Source organism: Pinus tabuliformis, chromosome 3_2 (assembly GCF_031772625.1).
Source record: "Pinus tabuliformis cultivar Carrire ecotype Pingquan chromosome 3_2, CPIR1, whole genome shotgun sequence".
Lineage (NCBI taxonomy): Eukaryota > Viridiplantae > Streptophyta > Pinopsida > Pinales > Pinaceae > Pinus > Pinus tabuliformis.
The window spans coordinates 21,982,050-22,006,541 of record NC_142302.1 but is presented as its reverse complement, the minus strand read 5'-3'; the positions used below and the strand labels follow the sequence as shown (position 1 = coordinate 22,006,541).

Sequence of the window (24,492 nt, the reverse complement as noted above, 5' to 3'; positions counted from 1 at the left end):
TGTGACCATTAATTCCTATCGCACCATCTTAGTTGTCATGCGTGGACCCTAATGGCCCACACCCATCATAAGGTCTTTGACAACCATTTATGGCTCAGCTTCAGCTTCAGCCTCAGCCCAAGGTAAGATCAATTCATCTGAACTCATCTTTAAGATAACTTTACAGAGCAACTTTGCTGCCGTAAAGAAGACAGATCACCTTCATCACACCAAAGCAACCCCCAAAAGTTTGTTAAAAATCTACCGTAAGGTAGTGACAATCCTTTTGAGCACATATCCATTGATATGCATCCAGAATGCCAAATTAGTGGCAGAATATATGAAAAAGTGCATATTCGTACATAAATCAAAGATAGAAGTGGCCATCAACCATCATAGAACCTTAATGATTACATGTTCGAGAATCAACCATCTAGAATCTAGATTCTATCAATTACAAACAAACATACAAATTTTGAAGTCATATAACAGAAAGTAGACCATTAACTTAATGAACGAAATAGGTCATCTATCAACTGTCAACAATAACATGACCAAATAGTTATGTTTACAAAATAGGCTATCTACACACCAAAATATGAAGACCAAAAGGTCCAAAACAATAAAATGGGCTAGTTGCCAAAAACCTCTCTATAGAAGAAGCATTTACCAATTGTGAAAGCACCCATGTTGCCAAATGTTGTCGCTGTAGAGTAGCACAGCCATGCATCTTCCACCACACTTATATAAAGATCCTCATCACTAGTATCATCCTTCATTCTTCTCCTCTTGTCTAGACTTTGTCCCTACCTCAATTCTCTAGAGACATCAGTCAACATCACCCAATTTTGATCAAACTGCCTAATCCAAGCCTTAAAATATGGTTGAAAAAGCTTAGCATACCTGCTCAATGATTTTGGTTTGGGTGAAGGCAACATTTTTGCTAAGGCCATGACAGAGGAATTCAACAATCAACACCACCAACATTGGGGTACATATAGGTTTGGTGCTCTTGATTAAATGCCAATCACATACCCTCATATGCGATAAAATCCAATGAAATGCTGCAATCCCATTGATCCTGAAAACTGTTAAGTCGGGTGAATTTTGAATGGGATATGAAATTCTATTTTCTCCAATGAAGTTGGAACAACTCTCAAACACCCTGAAACAATGAATGGTAATGTTAAAAATTTAAGTAAAAGAAGCATGATGGGAGCATGGTTCAGCACATGTCAGTTCCAGTAACTGCACAAATTGAAGCCGAAGTACAGTTCCAGTTTTTGGAAGCACAGTTGCGGGGACACAGCACAGTGCACAGTTCCAGAGACACTGCACAGTGTGTGGTTCCTGCAACACTTGCTGTGACAACACCCCATAAACTAACTAAATGCTTCTTTATGTTTCATTTTCTAGTGAAGGCCACATTGTTGCCATTGTTTCTCACAGCCCATTGGATTTATCATAATACCCTTTCATACTCTCCACCTACTGTGAGGACTTCTTCGATGAGCAACTCACCCAAATCTGTTGCCCAGTGGGGGTAGAATTTCTTCTCTTGTGTAATTTTGGCATTTCCTAGAGCAAATTTCTTCAACCCTTGGCCTTAGAAGAGGGTTTGCCTTAAGGTTCACCTAATCTAAAGAGTTGAAGAAATTTCAAATTTGGAATCACCCAGGTGAGAAATAGGATAATTAACCAACTGATCAGTTACAGCAAACTGCGTAACAATTATTTTAGATGTCAAAGCTCAGATCACAAAAACCACAATTCTATGCTTATGATCAAGATAGAACCACCCCAGACCCCAACCAACCAAGCCCCTTGAGGTCAAGCTCATTGAATTAATCAGGCCAAAAATGACGCAATTGGAGGATCAGTTCAATTAGTTTACAAGAACTCTCATAACAACAAGTATGTTATCACCTCTAAGAGCAACCCAAATAACCAACAAGCTCTGGGGCATCAGCAGCAAATGCACCCATGACTCAAATGTTTGGAAGGGGGTGGCAGCGTGACAGACCCGTCCCAAACACCTCGCCCTAAGGAGTTGGCCAAATCACTTCAAGTAGACGATATAAAAATAGCCTAGGTTCATAGTACATACTACCCAATTCAGAACAGATCATTCCATTCAATTCAGAACCTTGTAGAAGTGATGAAAACACAGAAGATGAACCATACATAGGAGAACTATTTCATATTAGTTTGGGAACAACCTAAAAAACTTCAAGAGTGATTTTTGTTAAATAACAAGTATTACATCGCATTATAACAGCAAAGAAGAAAAAGGCCACTAATCAGATTACAATAATGCAAAAAACAAAAAATGCATTGTTTTAGCATTTCACTATTTCGATTCATGGATTGCAAAATCCTTGAGGTCAATTTACAAATCTTCAGAGTTTAGAAGTATGTTCAAGAAGTTTGGTTGAGAACAGTGAACATTTCAGGGGTTAACTTCTTAATAAAAAAGAATGGCTACCAATAATCAAAGGTATAAGACCATCTTGAAGTAGATTAGATTTAAGCAAGATATTTTCATGATTGCTTCCTTGCATGGCCAAAATATTTTGTTTAATATATCATTCCATTCACATCTATCCAGCGGAGTCTAAGTCTAATATCAAGTGAAAGCCAATTAAAAAATAAAAAGAATATGAAAATCATTGGATTATAGCTATATTGACCATTTGCAACTCTCTAATGAAAAATTTTGGATCAGACGATAATTGTTTAAATTATGCCAGTTGAGGTAATTTAGAACTAAAAGAGAGACAAGTAGAGTCTAAGAGTTGAGGTGGGCCCATTTTTAGAATATGTTTAATCCAAGTTCACAGCTATCTTTTAAAAACAATATCAATCATATTTTATTGCCTATAATAATATGACCATTCTTGGCATCAATCTGCTACTTGAAACTTGCAGCTTTCTTCTTTTTGACAGCCACTTACAGTCAACACATGCAAGAGGCACTTTCCAAGATTGGATATTACAATCAGCTTAATCCATCTTATCCACGTATCCATCAAGCAGCAAAAGGGATCAAATCCCTGAGGTGAAAACGTTTCGGCTAGATTTTGCACCTCCAAATATTTGATTCCTCTCAAGGCTTGTCAAGTAGCAAGGGCAATCAAATCCCTGAGGTGAAAACATTTTCTCTAAATTTTGCATCTCCAATTATTTGATTCCTGTCAAGGATTGTCAAGCAGCAAGAGGGATCAAATCCCTGAGGTAAAAACCTTTCATCTGGATCTTGCACCTTCAAATATTTGAGTCCTCTCAAGGCTTGATAACAATGTTATCACAACCAAACCGATGACCGAACCAGTAGACCCCCGAACCGGGACCAGTCAAAACCAGACCAGAATTAATAATAAAAAACATATCAACCATAAACACACAAAATGTACAAATTTAAAGAAAAACGTATATATTCTTGTGCATACATATGAATCCAAACCATACACAAATAAGCAAAAATTCTAATTTATATATCATTTAAGGGTGCACATAACCAAAACAGCACCAGAGTGAAATTCATCTTTGGACCGAAAATAAATCAACAAACAGATCCAAAAAAATTTATGCTACAACATAGACCTACATATCATCAAAATTATTGCCTATATTGGTATCTGTAGTATCCTAGGGCAATTTTTTGCAAAAAGGGTACTAGGGTTTTCTAATATATATATATATATATATATATATTCAACTCATAATATATATATATATATATATATATATATATATATTCAATTCATAATAATTCAATATAATCAACAAAATCTTAAGACAACCTCTTAAGGATGCAACAAAATGATCAGCCTTTTTCATGGTGTGACAGATTAAACTAAGCAATATATATAATATATAGTAAATTCAATTCATTGACTCACACTACTACAGTTCCATATAAACAATCCCATATAGTTCGTAATTCAACCAGAACAGATATAACAACGAAATCTTCTGTTGTCCTAACCAGATTTCACCACCTGCGTAAATTCTGTCAGCACTTGGATATATAATAGATTACGTGCTGTGAACTGAAGATGCTATATGCTACAGATATTTATATCTCTCCGTTTGCTATATGTGAGGTTCTGCTACAAGAGAAACTCGTTCACGGGGTCATACAATGGTTAATTTGACGTCCACAGGACCCACGCGATGCTTCAAGAATAGACCCGGGATTCAGAAAATGTCTCTAGCCTCAGAGGTGCCTTTGTCCTTGCCAAATGAGATATTCTTCCCACTGAAGAGAAAACCGGCTGTGCAGAATGACACTTGAACTCAGAACATTATGGCTTACACGCTAATCACCTTATTCACTCCAATCAATTACAGATTCTACACTTCGCTGCTCTAATTCGAGGGTTCCTAGGGCAAACACATGTGGAATACAAGGTTCACTGTGTCAGAAATGATGCCAGAAGGAATCACTGACTCAGAGATCATGCCCAGGAGACTCGCTGTGTCAGAAAGCTCGCTCGCTGTCTCAGAAATTTATGCCCAGATGAACTCGCTATCTCAGATTCCCCAACCAATTCGATTTCCTTATTTCTCTGGCTCCCTATCTTTTTCCCTTCGCAATCCTGCTTCAGGACAGCATTAAGATAACCAAACCCTTATTGGCTGACCAGAAGAACTCATATGTTCCCATAGAATAGTAGGAGGATTCTGCTCCCTGAGCAAACTAGCCAAGTGCCCAAACAGAGAGGAAGATTTTCGTGTCCTCACAATTGGTCCCTGCACTCGATTCGAAAGAGAAGGGGAGATCTTCGCTGTTTTCACAGGGATGGTTAAACAGAGAAATTTCACTACCTTTTTAAAATTTCCGCTACAGAGGATCCTCACTGCCACAAGATTGTTCTTCTTCAAGACCAAACCCAACCAAAAACCCTTGTGCCAAGAAACCGAGAGAAAAAACAGAGAGAAGAGATAAAGGATCTCAACTATGGTGGAATCTTTCACCACCGAAATTGACAGGGTAAAAGGGGGTCTTAAAACCCTCAGAGCCTTAGGCTCAATAAAAATAGAGATGATTGATCCAATCCCATGATGATCCTAATTGAATTCAATCCTTCCATATTTATAGATTTCCTAGAGGTGTCTCACCTTCCTAATCAATTGGGTAAACTTTACTCCAAGCCCCAACTTTGGGTTTTTTTCACCAAACTGTTCCAAAACTTGACCCATAATGGGAATTTTTTTGTTTTCCCCTTTATCATGGACTATAGCCTATAGACTACTTTGTCTTTTCAAGCAATTAATTTACTCGGAACATTACAGGATCTTTGTCATTAACATCACCCTCTACGCATTAAAATAAAATAGAAAAAGCTTAGCATGTCAAGTCAAGATTTGTTTGGGTGATGGGTGCATCTCTAAGAGGGTCATGATTGAGGAGTTCAATAATCAATGCCACTAACATCAAAGTGCATAGAAGGCTTAGTGCTCTCAATTAAATGCTAGATCTATATCCTAGTATATGACAAAATCGAATGGAAATGTTGCAATTCCCCCCAATCTTGAATCCTGCAAACTGTTATGTCAGCTGAATCCTGAAAACGGTTAAGTCAGCTGGATTTTGAGTGGGATATAAAATTCAATTTTCTCCATATGAAATCCAATGAGGTCAGAACCACTCTCAAACACCCTAAGTCAATTAATGGTAATGCATTACCATTAATTGCATAGCATTAGTAGGGCAATATGGTCAAATATTAGACTCCCCCACTCATAAATTATTGATTTTAAAAAAATGCGTTCAAAGGGTCCCCATTAGCATTGTACAAAACTAGCCAGTTTGGTACAAGAAACAGCCGGTTTGGTATCGAACCAGCCTTCTTTTCCAGTCCATGACACCAGTTCACAATGATTTTGCCTCAAAAAAGGTTGGACCAGCTGGTTCAGTCTTCCAGTCCAGTTTGGTTCTGATGACATTGTTTGATAGATTCTAGGTTAAGATGCGTCTAAGCAGATTTATATATATTTCATTACCTCATTAAAATGGCAGACTTCAATAATATTATTAGTAAAGTATATTAATATTTGGAATAATTATATGTTAAAACATTCCCCATAGTGGAGTGTAAAATGCAATGAAACAGGAATCGCCGATTCCGGCGATTAATCGCGAGTGCAAGTCGGATCGGCGGCAAAAAGTTCCGTTTCGAATCTGGGCGAGTCAACTCGCGTTGACCGAGTTTAACTCGTGGTCAACGCGAGTTTGACTCGCGATTTATGCGATTTCTGCCGATTTTAACAAGTCCCGCCAAATTCAATAGGGTTTTCGCCGGTTCCGGTTTGCCGCGTTTGCGTTTATAACATTCCCGTGAATTGTTTAACTGTTTAACGGTGATAACATTGCCGCTTTTGCGTTTATAGCATTCCCGCATTCGAACGACGAAGCCTTCGAAGCACATTCCCTGCCGAACGACGAAGCCTGTCGAAGCGCATTCGAACGACGAAGCCGCATTCGAAGCACAGTCCCTGTCAGTGAAACTCAGGTCACAGTTTGGCGATTAAGTGTGAGGTATGCATTAATAATAAGAAGCATTGATCTATTCGACTGTCCGAGGCTTGGGTACCGGTAGCTACCGTAGCTTGCATCGCATTTTGATTTGATATACGTTATATCTTTAACGCCTGTGAGGGTCGAAGACGAGAGAGAAGTTAATAAAAGGCACTGTTAAGTTACGGTTTACAGGATTTCTCTGCAGACAAAGTTTCACAAAATTCTTGCCTTCCTCTGAAAGATAGTCTGGGATTGCCGGTAGCTCCTTACTGTTCCCAATTTTAAACATTGCACTTCAAACTTCATTGTGCAATTCCTTTGCTTCTTTTGTGTGCCTGTTCGTTACATCATTCCAAATCTTGTCAACATGCTGTCTGTAGACATCCTCAAATGTATTCATGTTTCGCAATCTGCCATCTCCTGTTCAATAAGTCAATCAGTCTTGGTTGGCAAGGAGTTAATATCCCGGTCCAATAAGCCAATCAGTCTTGGTTGGCAAGGAGCTAATATCTCTGTCCAATATGTCAATCAGTCTTGGTTGGCAAGGAGCTAATATCTTGCCAAAAAGATTAAAATTAAATTTGAGTCTCCATAAATGTCAACCTTGTAAAGGCCATGGTCTAGACTCTAATGTCCTTCTCAATCCATGCAAAACTGTAAAGAGTCCCACAGCCGTCACGGTTGATATGACAATGACTAATTGAAATGAGCTTTTGAAGTTACTAGGCTTGAAATTGACAAAAAAATGGCGAGGCAAAAAAGCCAATAGTTTGAATTGGATCAAGAAGATATTGGGAAAGACTTTGCAAGTACAAAAAATAAATATATACACTCATTTTGGCATGCCAAGAAGAGGTTGAAATTGCAGCAACCTGTAATTTGGAAAAGATTAATTTAGAACATATTATACAAAATTTTATATGACTGTGACAGTTGGCTTTGGTATGGACTCCAAGCTTAAAACTGTGCCTCAAGGACTGAGCCCTCCAACAAATCTGAGCCACAATTATGTTCCTAGGTGACTGTTCCAAGTAGCACCAAGTCTGAGCTTGAAGCAGCTACAGGTGAATGTAATTTAATTAAGTCTGCAACAATGATCACAGGTAATTCCGAGCTATGAGCTATCTCGTATCTCCAGAGTCCAAAGTTTGATGACTGTCCACTCTGGAATCTGCAATAGGATGCTTTCACTGAGAGGAATGCTCTGTCATTGAAATACACTCCCTAACACCAGATCCATGATTCCATACACTGCTGATTCAAGTTTCAACAGAGACCATATTTCTATCAGCAAAACCTGAATACTGTACAAGCCTACAAGGCTTCTTTCATGACTATCTTGGTTCACACCAGAGGAGTGAAATGTATGAGAATTTGATCCATATACAGATGACCAATGCTCTACCCATACTACCCAGTCAGAGTTACAGATATGAGTGTTTTGTCCATCTGTCTTCATTTACTTTTTTAAATTTCTAGCATATTTTAAATTTTTGGATGATTTTTAAATTTGATTTTTTCTTGTCTTTCACAGGAGCCACAAATTAAATAGAAGCCGAACTCCAAATCTTAACAGAAGCCACAAATTAAACACAAGTTCAAGCAACAACAATGCCGAGAGAGGACTTTGCTTGGGCTTATTGTGACAGGATTCCCGGAGACCCCAGGCTCCTTTGTAAATTTTGCAAAACAAAATGTAGTGGAGGCATTTATAGATTCAAGTTCCACCTTGCACAAATAACTGGCCATGATATAGGTATTTGCGACAAGGTTGACGACAATGTCAAACACCAAGCAGCCTTGGCCCTTGAAATGTTAGAGCAGCATAATGCCAAGAGAGCAAAGCAAACTGCTGAAATAGGAAATGTTGGAGTTGATACTTTTTCTGCCACTAGCCCCATGTCACCTCAATCTGCTGAATCCTCAATGCCGTTCCCAAGTTTTCCACACATGCCTCCAAGGCCAAGTCAAACTCAAAGCCATGCCAGTCCTTCAACTCCTTCCTTGAACACTGGAGGTGGAAACATAAACGCCTTTTTTGCTCCCCGCACAAAACCCGGTTCCCAACCTACCTTGGATGGCACTGGTTGGAAAATAAATATCCATAGTCAGGCAAGGAAGGCCATTGCTAACTTTTGGAAATATTCTGACATACCTTTCCACTGTGCCAGAAGTCCTTATTGGCAAGCTATGATTGATGCAATTGCTGTTGCAGGTCCAGGGTTCAAAGCCCCTACATCAGAGAGCCTTAGGACAGATATGTTGTTAGAGAGTGTTGAAGATGTCATGCTTGTGCTAGCTGAGTTTCGTTCATCATGGGTAGAAACAAGGTGCACCATCATGAGTGATGGATGGACAGATCAGAGGAATAGAACTTTAATAAATTTCCTTGTATCTTGTCCCGCAAGCACAATGTTTCTCAAGTCAGTGGATGCTTCAGATAAGGTTAAGACTGCCCAACTTATCTGTGAAATGATGGAGGAAGTCGTTCAAGAAGTGGGAGAAGAAAATGTTGTACAAATTGTCACCAATAATGCAGCGAATTATATGGCTGCTGGTAGACTTTTTGAGATGAGGCACCCCACTATTTTTTGGACCTCTTGTGCTGCCCATTGCATAGATTTAATGCTTGAGGACATTGGTAAGCTTCATTGGATACATGAGGTTGTGGAGAAGGCAAAATCCATAACCAAATACCTATACAACCACACTATTGTCCTAAACACTATGAGAATATACACTGAAGGTAAAGAAATTGTTCGACCTGCAGTGACTAGATTTGCAACAAATTTCATATCTTTGCAATCTGTGGTTGAGCAAAAGATAAATCTGAAGAGGATGTTCTTGGGACCTGAGTGGATGGGATCTAAACATTCCAAGACCCCTGAAGGCATCGAAATTGCTGCACTTGTGTTTAATGATGGCTTCTGGAAAGATGCTGAAGAGATTATTGCTGTGACGGAGTCCCTTGTTAGAGTTCTCAAGTACTTTTAGTCTTTTAACTTTTTCATTTTTTAAATTTCATTTCAAGCTTCTTTTTATTTACAATGTTTCATATTTCTTTAAAGTTAAATGCTTGAACTTTCAGGATGGTTGATGGTGACAAACCCGCTATGGGTTACATTTATGAGGCGATGGATCTCGCAAAGGAGGCCATCAAAAGAAGATATGGGGATGATGAGACAAAGTATATGCCTCTTTGGGACATTATAGATGCACGTTGGGATAGGCAATTGCATTCCCCCTTACATGCTGCTGGGTACTTCTTAAACCCACAATATTTTTATGATAAGAGCAAATTTAATGAGGATGGGGAGGTTGGCAGAGGACTTATGACATGCTTGGAAAGGTGTTTCCCTGATCCAGAACAACAAAGTCGTGTCTTTTCCCAACTACAAGATTATAGGGCACCATCTAAATTGTTTGCCTATACCAGTGCTATAAGACAAAGGTCAAAGATGTTGCCAGGTACCCAGCTTGAAGGCTTCATCAATTCATTAAATTTGTTTAAACTTTATTTTGTATGTTAAATGTTTTATTAAATTTTCTTTTCTTTTTAAGTTTTTACTATTTACTAATTTGGTACTTCTAGTCTTCTACTCACAAACCCTTACCACTTGCTAGGTCTTTGGTGGCAAAACTTTGGTAGTGATACGCCAGATTTGAAGAGATTTGCCATTCGAATCTTAAACCAAGCATGCAGTGCTTCAGGTTGTGAACGCAACTGGAGCATGTTTGAGAAAATACATTCTAAGAAGCGCAACCGATTGACACAAAAGCGCTTGAATGACCTTGTATTTGTCCATTACAATCTACGACTTCGCAACAAACAAATACAAGGTGAGATTCGAGAGCTTGAATTTGAAGGTTTCATAATCTAGTTCGTACTTTAAAAGTTTAAAGTTCAAACTTCAAAGTGAAATTTTAATTCACATTTCAATGTCTCATGATAATGACAGGTATTGATCATTCACCAATCGACCTTGAAGAGTTAGATTTGCAAGCTACAAATGCGGCAGAATGGGTTCAATTAGATGAGCCTCCTCTTTTCAGCCTTCATGACTTGGAGAACTTTGAGAGTCAAGCAAGCGAAGGAGTGGGAGGAATCGCTTCTAGTTCTTCTCACTCTTAAGAGTCTTAGACTCTTAGTTGCTGATTTTTTTCTGATTAGTATGCAGTTTTTAACTTTTTTGTAAACTTTTGGAAGCATATGCTTCTAAGGACTCAAGACTCAGTGCTTTGGATCATGTGTGGACTCATAACATATATGAGATACTTATTTATTCATGATATTTTGGACATCTATTGATATTATGCATTGTTTGGACATACCTTTACCCAATATTAATGAAAAATGGTTTTTTTAATTCAATATATGTGTATATTTTTATTTAATGAATTTGCCGATTTTTTCCCGATCCGATTAAAACTTTCGCTCTTTTGCCTCGCCGATTTATTGCCGATTCCGTGTCTGGTAACATTGGTAAAATGTGCCTCTAAGCATGATAAAGCAGATGCATATGCATCTCACAACTCACAGAAGATATCTTTCAGCTAAAGTGCCACAAGTTTCAACTGGAGGAACTGCGAGTCAATTGGAGTTCTGATGGACCCATTTTGAGAATATGTTTATCCAAGTTCGCAGCTATATTCTGAAAAACAATATTAATCATATTGTATTGCCAATAATAATATTTATATAACAAATTAAGTTACTTTATAGAGGACAGAGTTTTGATTATAACTAGAAAATTTGCAGCAATCTTCTTTTTATTTATTGGCACTTATAGTCAACACATGCAAGCAGCACCATCCAACTTTAGATATTATAACCAGCCTAGATCAGCCCAGATCCATCTCCAGATATTTACATTCGATCCCTCCGAGGCTTGATAGATGCAAGGTTGAGATGGATCTAAGCTGATTTATATATATTTTATTAACTAGTTAAAATGTCCTACTTTCACAATAATAATATTAAAAGCATATTAATTTTTGGAATATTTTTTATAGGTTAAAACTACCCCCAGCGTAGATCAGCTTAGATCCATCTCCAGATATTTACATTTGATCCCTCCCAGAGGCTTGATAGATGCAAGGTTGAGATGGATCTAAGCTGATTTATATATATTTTATTCACTAGTTAAAATGTCCTACTTTCACAATAATAATATTAAAAGCATATTAATTTTTGGAATATTTTTTATAGGTTAAACCTACCCCAGCGTAGATCAGCCTAGATCCATCTCCAGATATTTACATTTGATCCCTCCCAGAGGCTTGATAGATGCAAGGTTGAGATGGATCTAAGCTGATTTATATATATATTTTATTAACTAGTTAAAATGTCCTACTTTCACAATAATAATATTAAAAGCATATTAATTTTTGGAATATTTTTTATAGGTTAAAACTACCCCCATAGTGTCCTGTAGAATGCACCTCTCAATGTAATGAAGGTCATACATCTCATGACTCACAGAAGCTACCTTCGGATAAGATACCTCAACTGGAGGGCATCTACCTCGGTAGGCAGAATATTAACAACAACCCCACTTTACCTATAGCACCACTCAATGTAATGCAGGTGATACATCTCATGACTCACAGAAGCTACCTTCAGATAAGATGCCTCAACTGGAGGGCTTCTACATCGGTAGACAGAATATTAACAACAACCCCACTTTACCTATCATCCGAACATACAATTGCGCATTCTTACAAATTTACAGCTATCATTTAAACAATCATGTGAATAAACAATTGTAGATTCTATATCATTTGCAATAATTAAATGTATTCTCTCTGATGTAAAAGCTGACATTAATTACCTTCACCAGCAATGTGTTCTTTCCTGCATTTGACTTAACAATAACCCCCATCGACTTGCGCATTCGATCAAACTCTAAAGTAGCAACTCTGTGTTCTCTTTCACTCCACCATTCACAGCAACCTACGTAACAGAAAACAGGTATTTGTAATTCACAATATACAAAAAGGTAATAGAAGCATAAAAAATACACAACAATACCAAACTGTAAAATAGCTACAAAATAATGTCGTCTCTGTTATATATATATCTGCCTCGTGTAACAAATATTATTTACTTAACTGTAGAATTTCATTTTAATGACCATACCTAAACTGATTTCTGCAGATATTGAACGATCATCATCCTTTCGAGCCTTTACATGCTCCCCCAAATCTGGTAATTTCATCTTTTCAACCAGCACCTAAAAATGAAGACTCCAATATTAGAGATGGCTAAACACAGCCAACATGGCAGCCAAATATCTCGTGTATTAGTTAATGGGGCATTTTTGCCTAAATCGCATTGAATAGACACTATAGATGGCTGCAGGACATGTCCTTCGGTACTCTGTATAATCTGATATTGCTATCGTGATAATCAGGATTCAGAAAAGGCTGCAAGAGGTGGATTTCTAAAAAACAATTCTCAATTTGCATACGTAGTGTTTCGTTCTTTATATATGCCTTTCATATTGCTTATGGATCCAAAAGACAGTGAGTGCTGATTGACAAAATTTGAGCAAGATATGACAAGAAAGAAGGGATGCAAACTTAAAAAGCTCTTGTACCTTCAAAGCTGCTTCAGTGGGAACGCCAATAGAGCAGTATTGATGACCAGTATATGCAATGCCTGCATCATTGCACAAAGCAGCAATTTTTGCAATTGACTGAAGATTGGCATCCATTTGCCCTTCGGGCCAATCCTGAATTACCCCGTCACAAGGATCATAAGTACTACCCTCAACGGTATAATCACGGAGTGAACATGGGTATGATCCTATTGCTATGACTTTTGCTGCGGACATCTGGTTAGTTGTCAATGTTCCAGTCTTATCAGAACAAATCACAGTGGTACAGCCTAAAGTCTCTACACTTGGTAATTTTCTCACAATAGCGTTTTTCTGAGCCATCTTTCTAGTTCCAAGAGCCAAGCATGTTGTAATAACTGCAGGTAAACCTTCAGGAATTGCAGCCACAGCTAACGCTACAGCAATCTCGAAGTAATAAGTGCATTTTTCAAATGAAAATTTGAAATTTCGTGGCCATCCATTTACATACTCCCATGTAAGGAAATATTTTACATTGATAAGCCAGACCAACGCGCAGATGACTCCGATAATAGAAGTCAGAACCTCGCCAAACTCATTCAATTTTTTCTTCAACGGTGTATCTTCATCATGCTGCGAAGCTTCGTGGATCTGAGAATGAACCTTGCCTATCTCCGTATTCATCCCCGTGGCCGTTACAAGACAGATGCATGTACCATTGACAACCGTTGTTCCAGCAAAAACCATGCATTTTTTACCTTGCAACTCCACGTCCTCACAATCTACTTTGTGATGACCCTTATTCACAGCCATACTTTCGCCCGTTAGCGAGCTTTGCTCTACCCTAACGGTTGAGGTTATCAAATGCAAAACCCTCAGGTCGGCAGGAGCCTTATCACCTACTTTAAGCTCGACGATATCACCAGGAACTAATTCTCTTGCAGGCAAATTCGTAATGAAATGCCTGTCCCTTCTCACCTTGGCGTGTTCCGACTGCATTTCCTTCAACGCCTCTAGGGCTTTCTCCGCATTGCTCTCTTGCCAGACGCCGACGGTAGCATTGGCAATCAAAATCAAGAAAATAACCAGCGGCTCGACGAAGGCAGTGATATCCATTTCACCGCCTTCATCGCCATCAATCCATGCAAGAACAAACGAAACAACAGCGGCCACGAGTAAAATTCTTACCAGAGTGTCATTAAATTGATCAAGGATGAGCTTCCAAACCGACGGCCCCGAATGCTTTTCCAGCTCATTCCAACCCCATATTTTCCGTCGTCTCTCGACATCTTCGCTGCTCAGCCCCTGTTCGACATCTACTTCGAATTCTTTCGCGCAATCCTCTACATCTCTGGCCCAAGCGGGGAAGATTTTCTGATCGGAGGGCTTGATCACAGGGCTCTGCGTGCCGTAATCTTCTCCGCCTCTTCCCATGGCTATTTACAGCCGAATAAACCTATTTCTCCAGTTCAAAACCTGCAACAGCTTAGATCTTTAAGCCTCCACACAAATTTTCACCATTACGCCAAACAAATCCCTGATCTTTAGCTCATTTGCTTATGTAAAGAATCATTCTTCGTTAAGAATTGAAAGCCAAAAAGAATTCTTCAATAAAATAAAAATTCAAAGAATTGTTTCAGATTTGAGCCGTAAAGCCGTTCAATTCTTTAAATCTTGAGCAGCTTTGGATCCTGACGCCCGCTGCAGGGATTGGAGAGCTATAGTAGGCAACAAAGCTCGGCCCCGACGTTCACACCCTGAAAATAATCGGCGCCTCCAAACCCTCGGTTGGTCTGGAACCTGCAAAGGACAACCGTGTGATGGTGGTAAACCGCTTAATTATTTATTTTCTTTCATTCGGTCTTCTTCTTAAATAGGTGATTTGCAAAGTTTAACCGAATTTACGGGATTTCTCGTCTGTTCTTGAACAGGTTTGCTCTTGGCGAATTTCAAGTGTAGTTGAGAAATCCAGATCTATAGGCGGTGGTTCACTCACCGCTATTTGGCTCAATTATTGATGTGGTGCAACTTTAAAGCATCCTAGGATTTCTGTCAATTGTCAGCAAAAATCGACTGCGAGGGGAGACATTGTTTTGCATATGGTTACGTTTGGGTTTGTGCAACGAAGGTATAGGATTTAAAGGCAAAGATTGAAAAGTCTACTAGTGCCGTAAAAGCCGAAAAGGAAAAGAAAAAATAAAAGCGTGGAAAGATAAACATTTACTAATTAAATTTAGTTAAAACTTTTTGAAAGAATTTTAAAATTAGTTAAGAAAACGTGTGTAAGAAACTAACGTCTAAAATCCAATTATGATTATATGAACACAAAAAATATATATATATTAATTTAATATACTAGTCTAGATTTATTTTAATCTCGGATATATCAAGGGTTGAGAGGGATCCAATCTCTCGAAGTGCAAACATATTGTACCTCAATAGATTTGATCCCTCTCGATGCTTGATAGATTTGGGGTTAAGATAGATCTAGACTGGTTATATAATACTATATAATATTTATGTGTCTCTTTCTTATTCCCTCTTTCTATCTGACCCCCCAAACATACACATTCTCTCGCTATATCTATCTATCTCTCCCCCTCTCTCTCTCTCTCTTCACGCTTGCTCTCTTTTCTCACTCTCTCTCCCTTGCTCCCTTGTCACTCTCTCTCTCTCCACCTTTCTCCCATTATGTATTTATTCTTCCCCCACTCTCTCACCCCCTCCAACTCCAACTCTCTCACCTTCTCTCTCTTGAGTCCTCTCTCTCTTCCTTTTTCTCTCTCTTTATCCCCCCATCTCTCCCTCTCTCTCCTCTCTCTCTCTCCCTCCAACTTTGTCACTATTGCCCTCTCTCTCCCCTCCATCTTTATGCCTCCCTCTCTCTCTTCCTCTTCTCTCCCTATCTCTCCTCTCCTCTTCTTTGTCTTCCCCCCTCTCCTTTCTCCCTCACTCTCTCTCCATCTCTCCCTTGTCACTCCCCCTCTCTCTCCACCTCTATCTCTCTATGTATTTGTTCTTTCCTCCCTCTCTCTCAGCGCCCACCTCTATCTCTCTATGTATTTTTTTTCTCTCTCTCTCTCACCCCCCACCTCCCATCTCTCTTAAATTTGATCTCATTGTATTGTGTTTAGGAAAATATCTAAATTAAAAAAAGTTATTTGGTTGTAAAATAATGAACCTATATTTTGGATCAATCATATCCCATGTGGTATTGATAAGTTATGGTATTGGCCCATGGTATTGTAACAAAATCCATTTACAAATTAATAATATCAATGGTTAAGAATCTTGTCATAATGTTATAAAATATTTTGATTGTGAAATAAGTTATGAGTTTTGGGCATGCGGTATTGATAACCCATGGTATTGGCTCATGGTATTGTAGCAAAGTCTATTCACAAGTATCAATGATAAAAGTGGGGGATTAAAAATATTGTCATATTATGGACTAGCATTTGCACCAGATGTTGCAAAGGAAACGTCGTAAGGCATGAAGTGCGGAAATCCATTATCCATGTAGTGTGTGCATTATTCAACAAGGTGGATCTCTCTAAATTTGTTGCAAATATTTATGTTGTTGCATTGCTAATTTATTTAGAATCTACTACTACCTCCTCTTCTTGAAATATTAAATTTCTTATCACAATCCCTCTGATTATTGGCATCACAATTTTTTCCACTTTAGTGGCTTTACCTTCAACCTAAAGAAATATGAATTTGAGTCACTCAATTAAAAAGAAATGGCTAAATTGCTATTTATCAAGTTTTGCGTAAAAACAATTAATAACTCATATTTACAACCCTTTAAATATTTACAACCCTTTAAGTCTTGTATTTATAACTCATATTTATAACCCTTTAAAATGAAACTAACTATCTATATTTTTATTAATAATAATAAAAAATCTTCTTTATAAAACTGACACTCACATGCTACTCCTATATATTTATCTTATATTTAATATTCAGTGTCCATCAATTAAATGACAAGTTGAAAGCTCAACTTAATTGCACCTTTCTGAACTCCTTTGTGGGAATTCATGTCCCATTAATTTAATGGCAAATTGAAGTTTCAAATACAGTACACATTTTATACCAAATTCGAAGAGTTCATGAACAAACTTTCAAGGTTTTGATGGATCTGGATCGTTTCTATTTTCTCTGATGTTCTGGGTCGTTTGTATTTTCTTTGATGTTGACTATATTACAAAAGCCAAAATCTCTTGGATTGTGGTGAAACCTTGGCTAAACCATAATCCAAGTGGAACCATGAACAATCCAGAATTAGCGAGTATATTACGAAACCCAAAATGGTGTAACCTTGGCTAAACCATAAATCCAACTGGAACCATGAACAGTCAAGGATTATCGTCGCCAAAAACATAAAAAGGTACATTGTTTATATTAGTATACGTCCAATAGAACTTGTTGTACCATATTGTGGATTCATGTGGCCAACCAATGAGAACCAAATACTATGCTACCTTTGTGGGTGGAATCTAATTCGGTGTATCTAACCCCGGCCAACGTGTCGTATGCCCTAATGAATATCTAATAAACTATATAATCCAAGAATTCTGTAACACAACATATACTGATAAGGAGGTCTCCTTCCATAGGCTCTAGCATTTACAACGCGGCGTTGCAGCAGTAACTCACTATTGAAAAATAACTATTTAGCAATGTGTTTATTTTGCAAAGAAACACGCTGGACAGTGTTCCATATGGGCACAAACTAGAATTGACTAACAGAGACCAATTAACATTTCACATTTCTAGCTTTGCTAACTATTTATGTTCTATAAAACACTGATAAAATGATAACCTTACAGAAAAAGAAGACATCACTTTATAGGGTGTGTTATTTGTATTTACACAATTGATTTTTTTATTCAATCAACTATGCTATTCTCTGTGCTTTTGTTGGGTTCCTTCATCACCACCATCATTGGGAAATTCATTTCCCTCTTGAAGTATGAAACGAGTAGCAATTCCCAATTGATCTCACACTACTACCACAAAGAAGTTAGCAATCCTGGTATACAAATCGAACCAGCGATCCTATCAAGCAATCCATGTAGTTCTCAATCTATAGCTTTGATAACCCAAAACTCAAATCTTTTATATCTAATATGCACAGAAATTTTCATGTTAATATGTCTGGATCTCATTCTAAGATCTTTACAAATCTAATACAGAGGTAAACCAGATTTTTCATACTATGACAAGCAATATTAGCAAGTCTTGGAGTCTCTCTTATGTAATGTCTCCTCCTTATTTGATATTGTTGCTTTAGTATGGTTTGATACAAAAACTTAATTGTAGATATGGGTCTCCTGATCTCTTCCAAACATTCTGATCTGATGATTGTTATAGCTATGCATCCCATGAATACTATGGAGATTTTAACTGCAAACCTTCTGATTGAATATAGGAATATTATCATACAAGTTTCTGCTCTTATGCAGAAATTGGAAGTATAAGCCTTCTCATCTTTAGGAAGGCTTTTGTATGAACAACTTATCTACTCCTCTATAAACAATAATATACCATAGTGAAATGCTACAATGGTTTGATGAATAAAGGCCTGAAGCCATAGACAGTTTCTTTGCACCTGATACATTGATTGTATATACCTATTGCTATACACAGAATATAGCAAGCTGCTACTGTTCATTCCATGCACAAATTATGACAATTTTCATGTATACCATAGAAACTATTATAGAGATCAGTTGTAGAAAGAAAAATCTATTTTGAGTTAGTATCCAGAAATTTTTTTACGTATATCAATCTTAGTCCTATTGAAAAGAATTCAAAATCTCTATGATGAGCAGTTGCTTAGGTGGTCCAATGCATGTTCTGAATGTAGGGAAGTCTGAAATTCTGTTGACTGTCATTCAATGCGCTTAGGAAGTTCTGTTGTTGGAAAGTTTGATTGGGCTGCATTGAATTAAGCAAGGCTGAAACATTATTGTTGACGTTGTAGCTGTAGTTGTTCTACATGTTGTTGAGTCTCTTTGCAGGATTGGTTTCATTGCCCCCATATGCTAAGGAGAGGGTCCTCTTGAGAGAATTGAATTTGTTGTCATTCTCCACTGCTAATTCTTCTTGTTTTGGGACAACTTCATATCGGCAATCGCTATTGTTGTCATTGTTATTGTTGAAATTATTGTGAGAGAGGTTGGAGGACTGGACTTGAGGTAGTCTGTCGCTGTTTCCATTGCCATCCATGGCTTCATCATTTAAAAAACCATATATGAAAGGATCGTCACTCTCCAACAACCCATTGAAAGAGGAAATTTTGGGCAGTTGCAGTTTGTTTTGCTTATCAATATCAGGCAAAGAAGCCATCACTTCATCTGCACTTGGTGATTCATCTCGTTCTACCCCTTGTACTCTCTGAGAATGACCATTTTTCTTGTAAATTCGGCACAACACCCAATCATCAAGCTGGAGAACAGAAGTACCATCAAAATCAACAATACCAATTTTAGTTGAATGAATCAATTCCTATTCATAAAGAATCAAAACACGAGAACTATGAAAGGAAAATCATTCATATTGATCAATATTCAAGAAGACATCACTTTGTAGGGTGTGTTATTTGTATTTACACAATTGATTTTTTTATTCAATCAGCTATGCTATTCTCTGTGCTTTTGCTGGGTTCCTTCATCACCACCATCATTGGGAAATCCATTTCTCTCTTGAAGTATGAAACGAGTAGCAATTCCCAATTGATCTCACACTACCACCACAAAGAAGTTAGCAATCCTGATATACAAATCGAACCAGCCATCCTATCAAGCAATCCATGTAGTTCTCAATCTATAGCTTTGATAACTCAAAACTCAAATCTTTTATATCTAATATGCACAGAAATTTTCACATTAATATGTCTGGATCTCATTCTAAGATTTTTACAGATCTGATACAGAGGTAAACTAGATTTTTCATACTATGACAAGCAATATTAGCAAGTCTTGGAGTCTCTCTTATGTAATGTCTCCTCCTTATTTGATATTGTTGCTTTAGTATGGTTTGATACAGAAACTTAATTGTAGATATGGGTCTCCTGATCTCTTCCAAACATTCTGATCTGATGATTGTTATAGCTATGCATCCCATGAATACTATGGAGATTTTAACTGCAAACCTTCTAATTGAATATAGGAATATTATCATACAAGTTTCTGCTCTTATGCAGAAATTAGAAGTATAAGCCTTCTCATCTTTAGGAAGGCTTTTGTATGAACAACTTGTCTACTCCTCTATAAACAATAATATACCATAGTGAAATGCTACAATGGTCTGATGAATAAAGGCCTGAAGCCATAGACAGTTTCTTTGCACCTGATACACTGATTGTATATACCTATTGCTATACATAGAATATAGCAAGTTGCTACTGTTCATTCCATGCACAAATTATGACAATTTTCATGTATACCATAGAAACTATTATAGAGATCAGTTGTAGAAAGAACAATCTATTTTGAGTTAGCATCCAGAAAATTTTGACGTATACCAATCTTAGTCCTGTTGAAAAGAATTCAAAATCTCTGTGATGAGCAGTTGCTTAGGTGGCCCAATGCATGTTCTGAATGTAGGGAAGTCTGAAATTCTGTTGATTGTCATTCAATGCGCTTAGGAAGTTCTGCTGTTGGAAAGTTTGATTGGGCTGCATTGAATTAAGCAAGGCTGAAACATTATTGTTGACGTTGTAGCTGTAGTTGTTTTGCATGTTGTTGAATCCCTTTGCATGGTTGGTTTCATCATCCCCATATGCTAAGGAGAGGGTCCTCTTGAGAGAATTGAATTTGTTGTCATTCTCCACTGCTAATTTTTCTTGTTTTGGGACAACTTCATATCAGCAATCGCTATTGTTGTCATTGTTCTTACTGAAATTGTTGTGAGAGAGGTTGGAGGACTGGACTTGAGGTAGTTTGTTGTTGTTTCCATTGCCATCCATGGCTTCATCGTTTAAAAAACCATCTATGAAAGGATCGTCACTCTCCAACAACCCATTGAAAGAGGCAATTTTGGGCAGTTGCAGTCTGTTTTGCTGATCAATATCAGGCAAAGAAGCCACCACTTCATCTGCATTTGGTGATTCATCTCGTTCTACCCCTTGTGCTCTCTGAGAATGACCATTTTTCTTGTAAATTCGGCACAACACCCAATCATCAAGCTAGAGAACAGAAGTACCATCAAAATCAACAATACCAATTTTAGTTGAATGAATCAATTCCTATTCATAAAGAATCAAAACACAAGAACTGTGAAAGGAAAATCATTCATATTGATCAATATTCACGGGTATATGAATAATAATTCCATCAAATATTATCACAAAACAGTCAAAATAGAAGATTTCAACAATATTCTGGAGCCCAGATATAAGAATTCAACTAATAGCTATACTTACTCTCAAAGGACCCTTCTTGTTAGGTATGTAATGGGCATCCTCCACTGCGGGGTCAAAATGCCAAGGTAGCCGTTAGCTTATGCCGTTAGCAATAGCCAATTTTCTAGGCATAACAAGGAGTACTTTATCAAGCTTCTACAGTATACAAACCTGGGTTTTTTACACCAAAATCCAACCTCCCTTACATTACAAATATATATTCTAATGAAAAATATATAGGAAAAACATAATCCTCAAGTTGTTACAAGATTTTAGGAATAAAATCCTAACAGTAAACTAAAAATTAAATAAATTTTAAGTTGCTACAAGGAATATGAAAATGATAGAAAATCCTCTGCCATCAAATTGGAAATTGATTCTTTGACTATTGATATCCTGCCTGCAAATTTGAATTTGTTGTAAATATTCCTGAAAATCTATCGACCTCCCTTTAAACAGGGTCAACTATGCCACCTGTTATCCAATGGTCCTTTTATCCAATTTTGAAAGAGAAATTTTTGTCATCGGTTGAAGTATGGTTTACAAAACAGTTTGTTTCATATAACTTATTTGAAAAATATACTCTACTTTATCCATGGGTTAATTCCTCATGTAAAAATATAATTAGTGGTAAAATTCGTAGGATAAATTAATTACTCTTTTCCTAAACATCTGGAAAAACTAAAAGAAAAAAGAAAAAGTGTCTAGTTATCAAAAACCATGGTTTTCATCTCTTTGATATCCTAATGCCATAAAACAATGACATAGGAGTACATCAATAATTGGAAATCCATTGTGTTTGGTGTTTCTCAATATTTGTACATTATTTTCCTACCCTCTCTTTTCCAACAAGAGTTATGAATGTACCTATGACAACATCACTGGCAGTCAATTCCCTCATATATGGCTCTGCATGTGCTTCAAGGAAAATAAGCTCCTTCATGTGAACAACTTGGTCATAGACACCACTGAAGCCATCTCTATTATCAACATTTTGCTGCTTTGTTTTGAATCCATGACCAAATTGCAGAGGTAGCATCTTCTCGTGCCTAAGAAACTGCATAGATTGAGATTGATGGAAGCCATCATTAGCTTACATACATAAACTTGTAGCTAACATACACATTATACAATATTAAATATTGAATATTTCTCCATAGACCTTGACCCCATAGTAGACCTATAAACAAAAACCTCAATAATATGTTGTACAATTTTGACATTCACTTGCTTGTTTGCAAACACACTCTCCAAATTATCTAAACAGCTCCTTGGATTGGCAAGATCAAAAATCCAGATCAACATCAAGATGATACCAAACCAAAGCGTTCTCTTTAGCTTCTATGGAAAAACCATCAATAGCCTCAGTCCATAATTTCATAACAGGCTTTGTTGTTTTCTTCCAGTAAAAGTTTTTAGTGGGTTGTTGTTTTTCATTCAGTATCTTGGTTCATTTATCAATTAAAGGCGTTCCTTTCTTGCACTACTTTTGGCTATTGCATATTCCTTTATTCTTTTGAGCGACATACTTCATTTTATCCTCTCATCTAGCTTTCACAAGAGTTGTCCTTTCTTTGTCTGTGAATATGTCAACTAAAGGCCTAGGTGACTAGGAAGGCCAACATAATATACTTTCTCTCTTAGAGAATGATATAACAAAAATTCTGCAAATTTCCTTACATTCTTCTGTTGTTTCTTGATGCACAATGTCATTGTATTTATTCTTAATAAGCATAGCCAAGAGTGAAATGAAGCTAGACCAAACCTTCTGCATTATGTAGGAAATAAATATCTTTGGCCCAACTTCCCCCCTGAAATTGTATCTTTTGGACTCACGATTGTTACCAATACTACAATAACTACCTGTTGATGGAGAGCCTCAAAACTTTGTTGCATATTTATACTACACTGAAGTGTTTTTTCACTTGCTTCAAAATATTATATGAATTATTGCCAATGTTGTTCTCTGGTGCTTGTGGATCTTCAATCGAAAGTATGTCATCGCTTTAAGTTTGAAAATCATCTTATACTAGATCTACACGATACCCCAAGATTTGATATAGACAGAACTTCAACATTCTCAAATATTAGTTGGAAACTGGACCAAGATCTTGGAAATTCCCTTTATAACAAATGCAATTGGTTAGCAAACTCAAGATATTTGCTATTAGAATGTGCTCAGAGCCAAAATTATTAAGCTATGCATGCGATGAATAGAACTGAATGAATACAAAAGAGTTATGAATAATCTTCTCTTGAATATCAAAACCAGTGACTTCTAAAACTCTGGTAGAAGATGCACCCAGATATGAAAAAGCATTTTCATGATATCAAAGCTTCTAATTCCATGCCACGAAGGAAACATGCACCCAACAACCAACCTTCAAATAAAGGATCAATTGTTTTGCAAAACTCGGCCATGCCAAAAACTGATTATATACCCTTTAGAAAACCAACAAAATCTCCCAAACTGATGACAATTTAAAAAAAAATCTTGTGTCTCATCTAATTGAGGCCATTTTTCAAAAACCCCATTGTTTGGAATTTTGAAATTCTCCTTCAATTTCCTGGAAATTGCACCTAAAGTTCATTGTTGGAAAATGCCCATGAAATTTTGATGAGTGGTTTCCAAAAGCAATTTCTCGGTGGAGGGGGAGAGGAGGGATGGGTTCCATGGTATTGAAAACTGTCAAGGGGGTGCTACTATGAACCTGTTGCTGCCACATCACCAATAGTTTTTTTCACTCCCTTTGTTAAACATCGAACACACAGAGGGGGTTCACGATTTATAATAACTATCGATCTGCTTCAATGAGGCAAAACGTTCAAAATTGATTCTGGACACATGGTCAAATTTGCATTTGGAACTTTCTGCTAAGTATGTGACCAGATATAATCTCTAACCATATGCAAAATGATTATTCTGATTAGCTGGAGGCAAAGCATATAAGACTTCTCACGTTTTTGTATAGCATGGTTTGGCATGGACCGCCATG

General features: G+C 37.2%; 2 protein-coding genes across 2 annotated transcripts in view; one reads left to right on the top strand and one right to left on the bottom strand.

Moving 5' to 3' along the window:
- Positions 1 to 15,100, bottom strand: part of LOC149179607 (calcium-transporting ATPase 1, endoplasmic reticulum-type-like) — a 31,314-nt gene extending 16,214 nt beyond the window's left edge. Inside the window, exons 1-3 of the mRNA XM_089415730.1 lie at positions 13,105 to 15,100; positions 12,645 to 12,738; positions 12,337 to 12,458 (exon numbers count right to left, since the gene is read on the bottom strand). Coding sequence (XP_089271856.1) covers positions 12,337 to 12,458; positions 12,645 to 12,738; positions 13,105 to 14,517 — 1,629 coding nt within the window. The 5' untranslated portion in view covers positions 14,518 to 15,100. The remainder of the gene's footprint in view (positions 1 to 12,336; positions 12,459 to 12,644; positions 12,739 to 13,104) is intronic.
- On the top strand, positions 9,597 to 12,330 carry LOC149179608 (uncharacterized). The gene is made up of 3 exons (XM_089415731.1): positions 9,597 to 9,973; positions 10,130 to 10,345; positions 10,465 to 12,330. The coding sequence occupies exons 1-3, from the start codon at positions 9,619 to 9,621 to the stop codon at positions 10,635 to 10,637; spliced, it is 744 nt and encodes a 247-aa protein (XP_089271857.1). The 5' UTR covers positions 9,597 to 9,618; the 3' UTR covers positions 10,638 to 12,330.
- Positions 15,101 to 24,492: the final 9,392 nt, after the last annotated feature.

What these genes read in the sequence shown, in the direction of transcription:
- LOC149179608 (XM_089415731.1), top strand. Translation starts at nt 9,619, where the DNA reads ATGGGTTACATTTATGAGGCGATGGATCTCGCAAAGGAGGCCATCAAA. An exon ending in AAGGTCAAAGATGTTGCCAG is followed by an intron (nt 9,974 to 10,129) that starts GTACCCAGCTTG and finishes ACCACTTGCTAG; the next exon opens with GTCTTTGGTGGCAAAACTTT. An exon ending in TCGCAACAAACAAATACAAG is followed by an intron (nt 10,346 to 10,464) that starts GTGAGATTCGAG and finishes TGATAATGACAG; the next exon opens with GTATTGATCATTCACCAATC.